General features: G+C 30.5%; 1 protein-coding gene across 4 annotated transcripts in view; it reads right to left on the bottom strand.

The window, feature by feature from the left end:
• Nucleotides 1-15966, bottom strand: part of LOC107455735 (protein DENND6A) — a 72913-nt gene that overhangs the window by 44988 nt on the left and 11959 nt on the right. For all 4 annotated transcript variants that reach the window (XM_016073413.3, XM_087152577.1, XM_043055283.3 and 1 more), the window contains exons 6-9: nt 14210-14289; nt 13041-13109; nt 8307-8362; nt 3582-3642 (exon numbers count right to left, since the gene is read on the bottom strand). In XM_016073413.3, coding sequence (XP_015928899.1) covers nt 3582-3642; nt 8307-8362; nt 13041-13109; nt 14210-14289 — 266 coding nt within the window. The remainder of the gene's footprint in view (nt 1-3581; nt 3643-8306; nt 8363-13040; nt 13110-14209; nt 14290-15966) is intronic.

Raw genomic sequence — 15966 nt, 5'->3', positions numbered from 1 at the left:
CTCAATTAGAAGATGTGAAAAATATATTATAATTAAAGAAATAATTTTTTTTCCAAGTCTATTCGTGTTTTTTTAATTTTTAGAAATCTCACTTAACTTTTTGAAATCTCACCCTGTTTTTGAGAAAGGGTGAGAAATTCTCTCCCTAATTTTTTCTGCAATGAATACACTGAATATGTCAAAATATTAAATAATGTTGGGCTTTACCAATAAACTATCGATTGAGAAAAACAGATAAATTGTTTCTGAAGCTTTAAAAAAGCTTCAATCAGAAAACATTTCAATTTCAGAAGCTGTTGAAATATGAATTAACTTACTATCGTATGATGAATTAGAACCCCATATACATTTTGTAAAAAGATTCAATCAGGCTCTTCAGCCACATCATTTATTAGCATATGCATCCTAGATCCCAAAACAAGGGGACAATTTTTAAATGATGAGCAGGACCAATTAGCAGAAAACTGTCTTTTTGCACTCAACACCAGCATCCTCTGTCTCTATCGAAAGACACTTTTTAACTTTCTGTTTGGTGCAGAGTAAACTTCGAAATAGATTAGGAATAGATAAAGCTACAAAACTCATAAAAGTGTATCACCATCTAAGAGAGAAATGTTGACACTTAGAATCTGTTGTATAATAATAATAATAAAGGAAAAAATGGACCTTTTTTTTAAGTTAACTCCTAACATCTGCTTACAATTTTTAACTATTTGGAGAAAGTTTATCACAATTAAAATATTACTTTTAAGATTTTTTAAATATTATTTTTAAGATTTCATTTGAATACAATTTATTTTGTTTCTTTTAATCATGTTTAAAAATATTATAAGAAAAGGAAACAAACAAAATTTCTATTAAGTGATACATTAAACAACAGTAAACAAATTTAAAGTTTTATTTTCTAATTTTAAAAAAATAAGCTATAACTTTTTATCTATGCTTTTTTATAATTTTAAGATTAATTTGTTTTTTGAAACTATAAAGTTAAAATGTATCTAAAAATGCATATATTTATCTAAATATTTGAAAAAAGGGACAAGTAACTGATACTCTTTATAATTATACGTAATTTTAATTTCACTTTCCATTAATCGTATTGTAAAAACAAGGAAGACCATTAAATATTTATTCCAGTTTAATTTTATTACAGGTAAAAGTCAGATGAAATTTTAATGCTTACTTATACAACACTATTTAATAAATAAAAATATTTTCACAGTAAAATTTATGAGCACTAAATGAAAAAACCCAATTTTCCCCGGGTTTTTTTCAAATAAAACCCAATTTTCCCCGGGTTTTTTCAATAAAACCCAGGCGGGTTGGGTTTTTTCAAAAATCCCCGGGTTTTTTCAAAAATCCCCGGGTTTTTTCAAACCCTGGTATTTAGCCTATACTGCTGAATGCAGAATATTCATTTCGGACGAATAAAGGAAGAAGCGTCTGCCGAAGAAATAATTTAGTTCGTTTACATCAGTCTTTCTCCCCCTTGGGAAGGGTTTATTGATTAACAAAACAATAATAAAGATAAACAAATTTGTGAATGGTCCGATTAAAAGATCAATTATTTTGTGAAGGTTCCGTTTTTATGAAAAGATATTTTGTGAAGGGTCCGTTAACGGACCCAAATTTCTTCTAAACAGACCCCTGATTATAGAACTGCGGGGAAAAAAGGAATATTTACTTTCGCAAATAGGAAATATGAATAAGACCCCAGTCATGTTTGACATGATCGGTAATAAAACAATTGATTTAAAGGGAGTAAAATCTGTCAGCGTAACAACAATGGACATGAGAAATCTCATTTCATCGTAGCCCTTTCTTGCTTAGTGGATGGAACGAAACTAAAACCAATGGTTATTTTTAAGAGAAAAACTTTTCCAAAAGGTATTTTTGTTCATGTCCATGAAAAAGGCTGGATGGACGAAAATGGTGTTAAATTGTGAGTAAAAAATGACTGGCAAATCCGTCCTGGTTGCGTAAGAAAACCAGGAAGCCTTTTAGTGTGGGACATGTTTAGGTCCCACCTTACAGATAATACAAAAAAAAATTTGAAAGAATGTAACACCGATATGGCAGTTATTCCAGGCAGATTGATACCATTACTTCAGCCATTGAACGTCTGCTTAAACAAACCATTTAAAGCCACTTTAAAAAAAACAGTGGAACACTTGGATGTTGGACGGCGAGAAAACCTTTACGAAAGAAGGACACATGCGTCATGCAAGTTTGGAAACAGTGTGCGAATGGATATTAAAAGCATGGGATGAAATTAAGCCTGAGATGGTTAGAAAATCATTTAAAAAAATGCAGCATTTCAAATAATCTGGACGGATCAGAAGATGACTGTTTATTTATGGATGAGGGTAGCACAGATGATGAAGACGAAACAGATTGTGATGACGTGCCTGAAGAAATAACGGAAGACGAATATAATGAACTATTTATATAATAACGAAAATCAATAAAGTATATAGGTAAAGGTATGTTATTTCTTTAAAATAAAAGTATTTTTCCATATTTAAATTTTTTTAATCTATAATTTTTTATATTCGGCGTATACCGCGCACCCGTAAGTTCCAATGTTAATTTTTGGTTAAAGTGCGCGTTATACGCCGGAATATACGGTATACATTAAGTGTTGGTATGTTTAGTGTTAAGAGGACGCACGGAAGAAAATCTCTCTCACCCTCATTACTAATTTAATGCGTAGAAGAAAGAAGAAAAAAAAGAGTTCAAACAAATCTAGAGTGAGAAATGAAGTTTCAAACACTGAAAAGAAATTTTTGAAATTTACAAATGAAAATAAATTATGAGATAGCGTAGGATTGTGCAACAGAGAAGTTCTCTTCGAATAATTTGTTTGCATTTTAACATTCTGAAGAAATTTTTTTTTCAGCAATTGAAACTTCATGACTATCTCTATTTTTGCCTGAACTTACTTTTTTTTCTTTTAAATTAGTAATAAAAGAGTGAGAGAATTTGCGATGAAATTTTTTTTTCTGCAGAATGGCATCCTCTTAACAGTTAAATTGTATAAGCTTTCATAATACCTTAGCCATTAAAGGAATATTTAATTTTCTATTTGGGGCATGTGATATAAACTTGTTAGGCCTGATTGAGTACCACAGCTTAACAGTTTGTTATACAATGCTTTTATTATAAATATTTAATAATAGCTGAAATCCCCATTTTTGTTGTCTCTGATACCAACCCTAAATGATGAAAATTTAAATCCTTAGAAACAGACAATTAATGATTATTGGAAAACTGGACAGAAACTTTATAACAACTCATTCAAAGGGTAACCTACGGATTAATTTCATGACTTACTCTAGGTTTGAATGTTAGGTTTGTAATGAAGGAAAAAGAGAATTTGCGACAAAAATTTTCTTCCACAGTATGGCGTCTTCTTATCTTGATAAAAACATTTTATTGAATAAAACACAACATTTTATTAGTGCATGCTGTACATTATTTAATTGCTGATGTAAATGAGCACTAATGTTATTTATCAAATCTGTAAATGTTAAAATATTTTGTCAACAGCCAGATAACGAGAAACATCATGAAAATCTTACTTCTGATGTAACTACAAGTTCCCACAGTAACTGAATATGAGATAACACAGGTAAAAAGCTCCTAAGATAAAAAAAAAAAGGAACAAGATTTATATACGAGTTGAACCTAATTCCGATTAAATTTCATCACATAAAAGGTCATTTTTATCACAATATCAATTCCAATATACATTAATATTACATTATTTTGAAAATATGAATTATTTTGAAATAATATAATTTAGCACTTAGTGGGAATATTCACAGAGCTAATCCACCGAAGACACAGAAAAATGTATTTTTTAACATATATATAGATATATAATATTGGCAGTTATGAGAGCAGGACAAAAAGGCACAGGATTTTAGAAACAGAAATTTAATTTTATTTAATCATCATTATGAGAGAAAGAATATCAAAGTGACACAAAATCATTGTACTCTTCAATAAAAGTTAGGGAAAATCTTCTAAAGTAAATCCGTAAAATGCTTCATTTTAGGGAAATCTTAGTAATTGTTATTGATCTATTAAATAGGGCTAGGGAAATAGTCTTTCCCACGAGTAAGTTGAAGGTATAATAGTTAAAATATTAATTAATACATACTTGAACTAAAAATAGATTAAAAGACAAGATGCGAATTTCAAAGTGTGAGAAAGGGCGTTTAGTTTTGAATCATATATAAAGAAAAGGACTTACAGAAAAGGAATAACATAAAGAGATCAGTTGAAGCTTTTTATGTTACACACACGCACGCACACACACACACAGATATATAACACATAACTCCATTTTCCATTTTGCTTCTGTTTTCATATTTTATAATCTGTGAATCTTATTACGAATATTTTAAATCATTCTTGAAAGAATTTTCATTAAATTTTATTTTCTGTGTTTTGTGTGACATATTTTTTAATTTATGTGTTTTATTTTTAGGGATCTGTCCAGACATTTTGTGAAAGGTTCGTTTTTCGTGAAATTGTAAAAAAATCACGTACATTCTTTCAAGCAGGGTCAGCTTTTATGCATTTGTGCAAATAGGGTCCGGTGATTGCAAAAAACTTTTTCAAGGAGTTTTTAAATTCTAAATAGATACAAGATTATGCTCGGAACTGTAAAATTATAATAAAAAAATTAAATTATTAAAAATAAACAGCAATTGTTGCTTCTAAATTAGAGATGCAACATGCAAATATTTGGTATTTAGCCTATACTGCTGAACGCAGAATATTCATTTCGGACGAATAAAGGAAGAAGCGTCTGCCGAGGGAATAACTTAGTTCGTTTACATCAGTCTTTCTCCCCCTTGGGAAGGGTTTATTGATTAACAAAACAATAATAAAGAAAAACAAATTTGTGAATGGTCCGATTAAAAGATCCATTATTTTGTAAAGGGTCTGTTTTCAAGAGGGTCTGTTTCTGAGTGGTAGCGCTTCGCGCTGTCGTGCCACAGGTCCCTGGTTCGATCCTCGGGCCGAGTAAGGTTGACTGAGCTGTTCATCCCTTCAGTGGGTCGATAAATGAGCACCAAGCATGCTTGGGAACTAAACACTGGGGGTTCTGCGTTCGGCTGACCACCTGACCAGAACATCTGCTTCTGCACCCCAGAGCCCAAGGTCAAGAAAACTGAGATGGGCACAGTAGGCCTTGGCACTCTAGGGCTGTCGCGCCGCTGAGTTTAGTTTTAGTTCAGATGGAAGAATCGTCTGCCGAAGACAAAACTAAATTCCTTTACATCCATATTTCATGTTTTCTGCCCTGGGAGGGGTTTATTCGATTAACAAAACAATAGTGAAGATAAACAAATTTGTGATGGGTCCGATTAGAAGAAAAATCATTTTGTGAAGGGTCCGTTTTTATGAAAAGATATTTTGTGCAGGGTCCGTCAAATTTCTTCTAAACAGATCTCTGATTTTGCTTAAATTCTTCTCATTGTTCTTCACACTATAATATTAATATATTTTGTTACATGGATTACAATGTTAGAAAGCACTCCTTTTTGTGGATACAAGCGTGTGAACTAATTCCGAGATTACATCAATTAATTAATTTTGTTTCTCAGCTCTTTAATATATTTTTAATTTTTTCCTTTAATATATTTTATTTTAATAATTTCTCTTCGTCTTTTCATTAATCTTTAGTGTTTTCCATGTTTTCTAAATATTTTTTAACTTTACATACATTTATACAGTGGAATTCCGATTTTACGTTTTTTGCTTGACTAGCATAAAAAAAATGCACGAAGGGGGATAAGATAAAATCGAATTAAAAGAAAATCTTAGCATATTTTTCAAAAATCGTTGAGCTACTAAAAATATGTAATCTTTACATGTTTTTTATTTTTAGAAAACAATATACTTTTATCGCTTTTTATGTTTTTAAACTCAGTTCTTATCTTCATCATTTACTATCTATTTCATTACTATTATTGGGCATTGAATCAGCAACGCTTCAGAAGATCTTCAGTCACACAAAGGCCCCCATTGGATACCGCTTCATTAAATCCACTTGTGATGTATTTTAGTAGACACTATCCAATGCTGTAGAAATCAAATTCAGAGCTTTCAAAACATTTATTTTTGCTTTAGAGGCATTTCACAGGAATCAAGAAAAAGAAATGATTGCTTAGTTATAACATTCTTTATGTGATTGTTTCTCATATTTCCTTCAACCATCATCTCTTGATTTTAACTTAACCCCTCTCACAGACAAAAGGGCAATAGGATAGAATAGAAAGAAAAACACCAAAGTGCTAAATAAAAAGTATCTTTAAAAAAAAGAAAACCCAGATGGCTTGCCCAAGCTTTGTAGAGAAAAAAATAATTTTGATCAGTTTGAAAAAGGCAAAAAGCAGGATTTTTTAATAAGGGTAACATAAAATCCAAGATAATTTAACCTAATCGGTAAAGGAAATTTTCATGGAGCAGCAGAAAATGACATAGGAAGCGAGATAGAAAACAAAATGGACAATGTGTTCCATTGTATATACAGTTGAACCCGTTTATCTCAAAAACCTCTATATCTCGACATTTCTAAAATTCACTACATTTACAATCTAAAGTCAATGTATTTTCCACGCTTACGTTGAACATTTCTTTTCAAAACCTCCGTTTCTCGAATCTCTAATAATAGAGCACAAATATCTAAACAACATGACTTTCTTTATCAGTAGAACTTGCAGGCGGAGACCCACAGGAAGTAGAGATGAACAGGTTGGGGGCTGTTTCTTGGAATTTCGAACTCTGTCCCTGCACTCGCTTAACTTGAAAAGAATACAATGATTCTGACAGTAAGTGAGGGGTTGATGAGTAGTGACCACCAGGGGTTTAGAATAGAAATGCATTTTCAACTCAAAATTGCAACCAATGGATCAAAGGATAATTAGGAGTTTTAAAAGGAACTATAGAAAACAGTTGGTACGCAAACTTGTAGATGCCATCGATGAAAAAAGTTCTCTTCCAAAAAATAAATGTGGTTGATGCTATCAGAATGACTGTTTTGCCTGGAGAAATGTGTCGCCAAAAATTATCCAAAATGATTTTAAAATGGCTGGTTTTAAGAATAGCTGTGAAGATGATGAATGAGAGGTTGAAGGCATCAGTAAAGAAGAAGAAACTGGTGATGCTGAAAATACAGTGCTAGATTTGCAAGAATGGAATGCAATAAAATCGAGATTTAATGTTGAAGTTAATTTTGACGATTTTTACAAGTGGATAACTGCCTGGCAACATGCAGAACATTGGTAGATGCGAAAATCATAGAAAATGCCAAAGGAATATCAGTTGAAGAAGTTGAAAATCATATTGATGAACCAAAAGTGAGAACAAAACAAGCAGAAAAAGTTGTAGAACTCTTACAGACTTTCATTAAATCCTAAGAAAATATTGGCTGTTAGGGATTTGCTGCTCTTTCTAACCTTAAAAGAAATATTTAAAACAAAGAAGTTTAGACATCAATAATATTTGAAAAATTATTTTCAGAGTTAAATGTATGTTAAAAAAATTTTATGTAAATAGATGTATTTACAGAAATGCTTGCATTTTTTTACTAAAAAGAATCTAAGTACTTTTAATAGAATTTCTTAATTACATTTTTTAAAGTACCGGTATAACTCGAAACCTCTTTATCTCAAATTTTTTATCTTTCCCGTGAGATTCGAGATAAACAGGTCCAACTGCGTGTAAATATATATCACTTAAATCGGTTCACACTTATTTAGGTGATTAGACTTTATACACTTTAAATGACTTAATTTGAATTATTTCATCTAGACCAAATAAATATAAATAGTTGAGCTTATTTTCGATTTAAATATTTAACAAAAATAAGTTAATGTTGCATTTTTATTTTTTAATGCAATCCTATAAAAATAGAGAAGTCTAAGTTGTTGGCCTACCTTTAACAGTGTAAAAAGAATGAATATGAGAAATAAATTAACCATAATAATAAATGAAAAGAAATCAAAGCCTTTAATAGCCTTCAGTCTTCAGCAAATAAAATCAGCATTCTTATTTTAAAAAATATAAGTAATAAATAATTTTTAAATGATAAAATGTTAAAAAAAATCCTCATCCTGAAAAAAAAAATAGTTGAATTTGTATTTGAAAAATAACATAAAAAATTACTTTAGATTTCATCACCATAAAATATTTATGAAAGTATTTTACTCATGTTCTTCCAACTATAGTTGGAATTACTAAAAATATGATACATGAAAATATGGCTGTAAAAATATGACTGAACTTACTGAAAGATGTCTACTTCATATGAAGAAGGGATATTGATTTTTTCATATATTTGTACCTGAAAAATCACATCTTTAGTAGGAATTTAAACAAAGAGGAATAATATGAAACACTGACATGAAAATTATTGTTCTCAGATAAATAATTTTACAAACTACAAAAGTATAAATGTATAGAAGTTAAAAATATCGATAAAGCATGGAAAATATTAAAGATAAGAGAAAAATTATTAAAATAAAATAAAATAGCTTGAGAAAAAAATTAAAAAGCTGGAAAACAAAAAATGAAAAAGATATAATCTCTTCACCAGGTCGCACGATTATATATCTGCAAAAAAGAAGTGCTTCTCTAATATTGTTGTCAATATAGCTAAAGCAAAATATATCAGTACAATAATATGAGAAGCACTAAAAAAAAGTGTAAACAAAATAGAACACATTAAGTAAAAAATATATCACGTAAAAAACAGAAAATAAAATGTAAAGAAAAAACAGAACAAAACACAAAATGATAACTACAAAGTGAGTAGCGAATTCAAATTAACTTACATTAAGCGGAATTTTCAAGAATGATTTACAATTTAATATAATGTTATTTCTCTGTCATCATTTAAAACTCTTACAATTAGAATTTACAAACGGCATTTCACTTCTAACTTTAAAGAATGCAACATTTGTTATAATATTCTTTAATCTAAAATTAAAAGTCTGCCTGATAAGTTTTTCCCCTTAAAAAAATATGAAACTTCTCAAACTATTTTAGCCTATCATAATTAATCACTGTAAGATGATGTTACGGATATCTTGTAAGATTTCCGTAACATTTAATGGAAATTTTGATTCTTTGTGGTTCCCTCTCTAATTCATAATGCCTAAATTAAAAGTGATGTACAATTCCTTACCCTTCAATATGTCATGCATATACAGTAGAGCCCTGATTATATCAGTTCCCACTTTAACCGAGCTATCAAATATTACAAGTTTTTTTTTTTTTCCTTGTTCAAGTTTATTTCTTGTTTTTAAAACTACCTCCAAAAAAATTAGGAATATTATCTTTCAAACACTCAGGAAAACAAAATTCAACAACTTGGTCCAATGAAATAATAGTTAATATCGTCAATAATGAAAATGAATCTAGCTAAGATGATAAAGACGATGAAAATCAACGTATAAAAATCTCTCATACACATGGATTAAAAACTATCAAACGTGCAATAGAACAACAAGAAGAGGCAACACCAGCATTCCTGCTATCCCTAAAAAAATAGTGAAACATTGCCGCAAAAAAGCGCCAAAGTAGTGTAAAACAAAAAAGATCAAGGACTTTTTTTAAGTAAAAACTCTTTCATTCTCCTAAAATATGCTCTTTAAGAGTTTTTAATCAAGCTTTTTAATTATAATATGAATTGTATGAGGTGTACTTGTATAAATTTTGTATTTTTTAAATATATTACATTTATATCCACTTCTTCCTTTTTTATACTCTTTGCTTTAACTGGGTTTTTCGGTTATCCGAGATAGCCACGGTCCACATTAACTCGGGTAATCGGGACTCTATTGCATATGTGTATATAATATACATGAGGGTCATTTTTCAAATAAGAAACATTTTGTGATGGAGTAAAGGAAACTTTACAGGGTTGCCTCTCAAATCTGAAAAAAAAATCCCCTGTGTTTTCCCTGTACTTATCATACACAATATATTAAGAAGAAACAATTATTCTGCTCTTGAATGAGATATATTAGAGTAACTATATTAGTTCCAAAAAAAAACTTACATTAGCCAACACAAAAAGATCTAAAGATTTTTTGATCCGATTTCAGAGGACGGAAAATGACGTCTGAAATTGAGAATATCTTGCAAAATGCAGCATAGTTGCATACGAGAGTGTAAGTATCTCGTCGAAAGCGGCTCGGTAGATGCACATCCGGACTCGCAAGTATTTCATCACGCACAATGATTGGCTCTTTCGTATGCTACGGAGCGACGGTACGCCGAAACGGATTGCGGTTGATTGAACTGTGAAAAGGCTGAACAGAACAATGTGAAAAGCACGCTTTTGCATAATACGTAACGAAAATGGACATGATAACAAAAAAGAATCTCATTTTTGATAGGGAAAATTGAGCACTTCTTAAAAACGCTATGCACCATGTTATCATTTAATACAAAATAATATTTGTGTTGACATTTTAACATTGGCCAGACTATAATTATCTGGTCAAAAGTATCTGGTTGTTATGGGGGGCATAAAATAATGTGGGTGGGAGATGTGTGTGGCTGCACTTCCATTCACACATCGAGGCTTTCACATTCAAAAACTGCCTTCTCAGAACAACTTTGAGAGGAATTAGAGAGCACAGGGTGCGTAGCCAAATTAAACAACAAAAAATAAACACCTTTTAAGCACTTTTCAAGCAATCAAAAAATACTTTTAAGCACTTTAAAAAAATATAACTAGGCAGGGTTTTAAAGTTCTCGACAATTGACAGTTTTATCTTGTTTTAATCGTCATGTCAAAAAAAAAAAAAAAAAAAAACCTTAGCATTGTTTTTGACAATTGTCAAAAATCATGAAATTTTGAATCATGTAAAACGAATGGCGTTTTCATACGCTACGGACTGACAATACGCCGAAATAGATTGGGGTTGAATGAATTGTGAAAACAATGAATAGAACAATGTGAACCGCGTCTTTTTGCATAATTCGAACCGAAAATCAACATAGTTAAGGAAAAATTTCATTCTGAAAAAAGGGAAATTAAGCACTTTTTAAAAACACCCAATGAAAAAAGCACCTTTAAGGCTTCTTAAAAAACAAAAATCAAAAATAAGCACTTTTAAGCACTTTTTAAAAGCGCTACGCATCCTGGAGCAGGTTACATAGCCATCCTCACAGCTGTGGTTATCAAAAATTGGTTTTCCACTCAGAAGGCTGTCTTCGATGAAAATAGGGGGGGAGGGCCAACATTGCGTTAATCAGGAAGCACCATATCACAGGGTGCCCGGATACTAGTGTATACCATCGAAAGAACTACCCTCTGATTGTGTGATAAAATGCATCAACAAAATAACTAGTCTAAACTAAATAATCAATTCTTAGGTAATGCGAACAATTTCATAAGCAACAATCTAGTGGTATATTTTCAAGAATCTTCAGGATACGGCATATTTTTGAACTGAATTGAGATTTCACTGCACAAAATGTATTATATACTATACCAGGACATGCATTTTTTTAATATATCCTAACCATGTATTTGCCAAACTTAAAAATGCGAGAATCCCGATTTTAAAAAAAAAAAGTGAAGATGACTGAACAAAAGCAAGATAAATGATATGTAATGCCCATATCGAGAATGTGAATTTTAATTTTTTAGAAGAGAACAAGACTGGCTTTTGTTTCAAGAGATTGAAAATTGTTTTGGATGTGCTTAAAAATACAGTTTAATGAATGAAAATATATTTTTTAATTGTATTTACTATTTTCCAATTGCACCTCATAAAATTTTTAATTCAATCATTGGTGTTGAACCAGACGTCTTTTGAAGTGGGGTTAAAAATGAATATTAGGAGGGCAAAATAATAATTGTAGTTTTTGTCGAAAGAACATAAAGGTGTAGAAATACGAGATTTGATCATAAGCATTTTGGCCTGGTAGTGCATAAGCATTTTGGTCAGTTTAAACTTAAAAACACAAAATATGAATAACAATAGTAAATTGTTCTTGATATTTTATGTTTTTAATTTCTAACTAGTAATCTAATAAAATAGGGTCATAGGGTGTTTTCTTTGCACATATTATACACAATATATTAACCCACTGATTGTTCTACATGTAAAAAGTCATATTCTAACCTGCATAGAAAAACCACTTTTCCCATGTTATTAGATAGGGAAATAGTGTATTGGGGAGAAATGTTCTCCCAATTTTGCCCATTTGCTTAATCGCCAGTGGGTTAACACACAATAACTGTGCTCTTGAGTGAGCTATATTAGGCTAACTATACTAGTTTCAATTGCAGGAAAAACTTAAAGAATAAGGGTACAACATACTCAAAACAAATAATGCTATAGTAAATGAAATAGTTTAGTATAGCTGAAATATCATCCTTACATGTCCTACTACTGCCTTACATGGCACTTTGAGTGGTCAACACTTTTAAAAGAGGAAAATAAGAAATAAAATTCCCTGCATTTTCCCAGTTTGTAGGAAAAAACTCAAAATTCCCTGTTATTTTAGGTGATTTTTAAATTCCCTTTATTTTTCCAGGTTCTCCCTGTGGAGTTGTAACTAAGAAAATATTAAGGAAAAGACTGAAATTTGTAATATGATATTTGTAATTTTTAACTTATTTTTTACTCCTTAGAAAATAGTTATTACATAACTAAATGTAATTCTTATAAGAAAAAGCAAGCGAGTAATTTTATAAATCTGCCTTTTAAACAAAGCTTAAAAATAAAATCCTTAAAATTTAAACCAAAATTAAGTAACTGTCTTTTCTAAATGATTAGCACAGACAAATGTGAACTTTAGAGCAAAATTATCAGTTTTGTTGCCCGCTGAAGAACAAAAACTTGAAAGTAATTTAACTTATTATAAGTTAATGAAATTTAAAATAACTATTTCTGTATCTTTATATATTAAAAATTATGATAAAAGATTAAAAAAGTTTTATAGATACTTTTTGATAAAATGAATTTACAATAATTAAAGAAAACAATCCAATAACTTACCGTGTTTTCTTCAGATTCTTCATCTCTGGAGATGGGAGATGATGCATCAATTCTACTAGGTATATAGACCTTCATTAAAAGAAAGGTTAATTCTTTTGTATTTGAGTTGTCTTAACAAAATCTAATGAAATTTCAATTTTTATAGTTATTCCATTTCATTTATGAATGATACACTAGCTGCAAGCTCTTGACTGCTAGGTTAATGTTTTTTGTGAAGCCATCACAACACGTGATGTTTGTGAGACTCTCTTGAGTAGTATTTGTGTTTAAAAGAAGTCATTTCAAGAATTGCTCTAAAACACTTGTTACCAACTTTGAAACTTAATCCTAAATGATAATTTGTAAAATGAACTTAATATGCTAACGTGTGACAGTGCATGTCTTGCACTCAGTAATAAACAAGTAAAAAGTGGTCAAATTAGAACAGACAAAAATGAGAGTTCTTTCAAAATCTAGCAACCATGTTTTTTAACAATACATCTCTAAATAACTAAAACAAATTTTCAAATCAAACTCACTAGAATTACTTAATATCATTAAATATCTTATGGATACAGCAGATTTGAGCTCAGAAATTACATAATTTATTTCTTTTATTAAAACTAAGATTATCTGTTTAAATATATTGCCTCACGGGATAAGCCATAGTAAGCAGCTGTATACTTTCTAACTGGAAGCAAAACTAGTCAAGAGCTCGAAATTGTTGTTGTTTACATTTATATTGAAAACACTATTCATTACTGAGATGGTTCTTCTGTTATCCGGAAATCAGAAAACCAAAAAACCGGAACGAAATTTGATAAATTTTAACGCCATTTTTAAAACAAAAATTTATTTTTTTTCCTCAGAAGATTTTAGGATTTTTCTTTCTTTCTTGAAAGATGTTTACCTTACCATAGTTTTGGAAATAATCACTTCATCATTTTTTCTTTTGAAGATTGTTTCCAAATATATTTTTTTTTAGTTAGGTTTAACAATAAAAAAAACGGCTTTTTGTAGCGATTCAGAAAACCGGAAAAATAAGTTATTCTGAATAGCGATGGTCCCGATCGTTCCGGATAATCGGTTCCCTTCTGTACTAGATATAAAATCTAAAATTAGGATCACATAGCAACAGTTCTGACATAAAAACATTCCATATCAAGTTCAAGTTTTAAAAAAAAACTCACTTGCAAGACATTACCCATCAAGGGAAGACTAAGTGGTAAACCGGGTGCAGGATGTGGCCATTGGTCAATATCATGGCAAGCTGAATCAAAATATTTACAATTAGTTGTCATAAATTAAAATGAAACTTAAAAGTACCAAAAATAAACAAAATAAAAAATCTATGAAAGTTTTAAACATAATTTAATTGATGGCCTTTAAATTTATATATATATATATATATACAGTGCAACCTCGAAAATCCGGACTGCTGGGGGGTTTGGAAGGTCCGGATTTTAGATACCTTACTTAAAATGATAGAATTATCAAAGTTTCGAATTCGCCAGGCCGATCTCGCGATTAAACGGGCGTGCATAGACCTCCGACGTCAATATTTATGTTATAACTTAACATAAATATACACTTTAAATAATAAATAAGAGACATTAAAAATCAAACTCTCCCCATCATTTCCCCCCGTAATCGATCATTTAGATAACATAATATTAGCAATTAAAACTAAAAATATAGGCTTTAAACGCTAGCTGAATTTCAACTTATAACTGAAACAGATGCTTCTAGACTAAACTGTACCAGCTAATACTTATCCTTTTTTGTTGGGGGTTGAAAGAACTTGTCCCCACCTCCTAAGCTTCAAGGTTAAGAAAGAACCAGTTTTCTTTCTTCACAAAGGGGGAAAAGCAAGGTGGTAAAAGAATTCCTCTTCCCACAAGCCTTATCTATGGAAGAACATAGAGGGGAATCCCCTATATATTGAAGAAAATAGAGGGGAATCCCCTTTGTATTCTTTGTTATCTATACAGAGCTGATAAGAATGACTGGAAATTCCTTATCAGCTATGAGCTTTCATTCACTCCCCAGCCCTACCTCTTCATCTACTGCTTCATTGTTGGAGTAGAGATGTGGTTTTGTGCTTTTGCATTCAGATTTTTACTTTAGAGTTTTTTTTGTTTGTTTTTTTGGAAACTTTTTTGTGAGGAATTGGATGTAAGAGTCCGGATTTTAGAGATTTCCGGATTACAGAAGTCCGAATTTTCGAGGTCGTACTGTATATATATATATATATATATATATACAGTGAAACCTCCGTTAAGCGGACATTCATGGGACCAAAAAATTTGTCCGTTTATGAGAGTTGTCTGTTTATGAGAGTTGTCCGTTTATGAGAGTTGTCCGTTTACGGGAAAGGTACCCTAATAACGAAATTTAACACCGTAAATTTTTTTCAGAATATTCTCAAAGATGTAGAAATAATTATATAATATCTAAAAGGATACTGTTAATATCTACAAAAATATTTAATTAAACAATAAGGAAGATAAAAAAGAATATATAAAGAAGTTTGATATAAATACATAATTCTGGATGTAGCTACAGATAAATAAATATAATTTTTTTATTAGCATAGATACTCAAGTTAGACATATGATAACAAATAGGAGCGTACTGCCTGTAAGTCATGAGGACCTATGGAGATGATTATTCACTATTGACCAGCTATCAAGTGTCTGAATAAATGTTTCATTTATATAAACACCTCAAAGATTATACTTCTGTTCTCTTTTTTTTACCCCAGTTGTGTTAAATACAGTCTTCAAATTGATAAGAAAATTAAAGAAATTTTCAATGGGGAAGAAGTCATTTCAACTTGAGGGGTCTCATAACCTGTGTGGTCCAGATGAAAAGATCAAAAGATGCCGATGTCAGAATAATTTCAGGAGTGCAGTACCATTTTCTCTGCTTTCTTTACAAAGATAAG

The sequence above is a fragment of the Parasteatoda tepidariorum genome, chromosome 1 (genome assembly GCF_982258835.1).
Source record: "Parasteatoda tepidariorum strain Cologne lab strain chromosome 1, Ptep-v5.0, whole genome shotgun sequence".
In the NCBI taxonomy this organism is placed as follows: domain Eukaryota; kingdom Metazoa; phylum Arthropoda; class Arachnida; order Araneae; family Theridiidae; genus Parasteatoda; species Parasteatoda tepidariorum.
The sequence above is the reverse complement of the archived record's forward strand: the minus strand, read 5'-3'. Positions and strand labels throughout refer to the sequence as shown.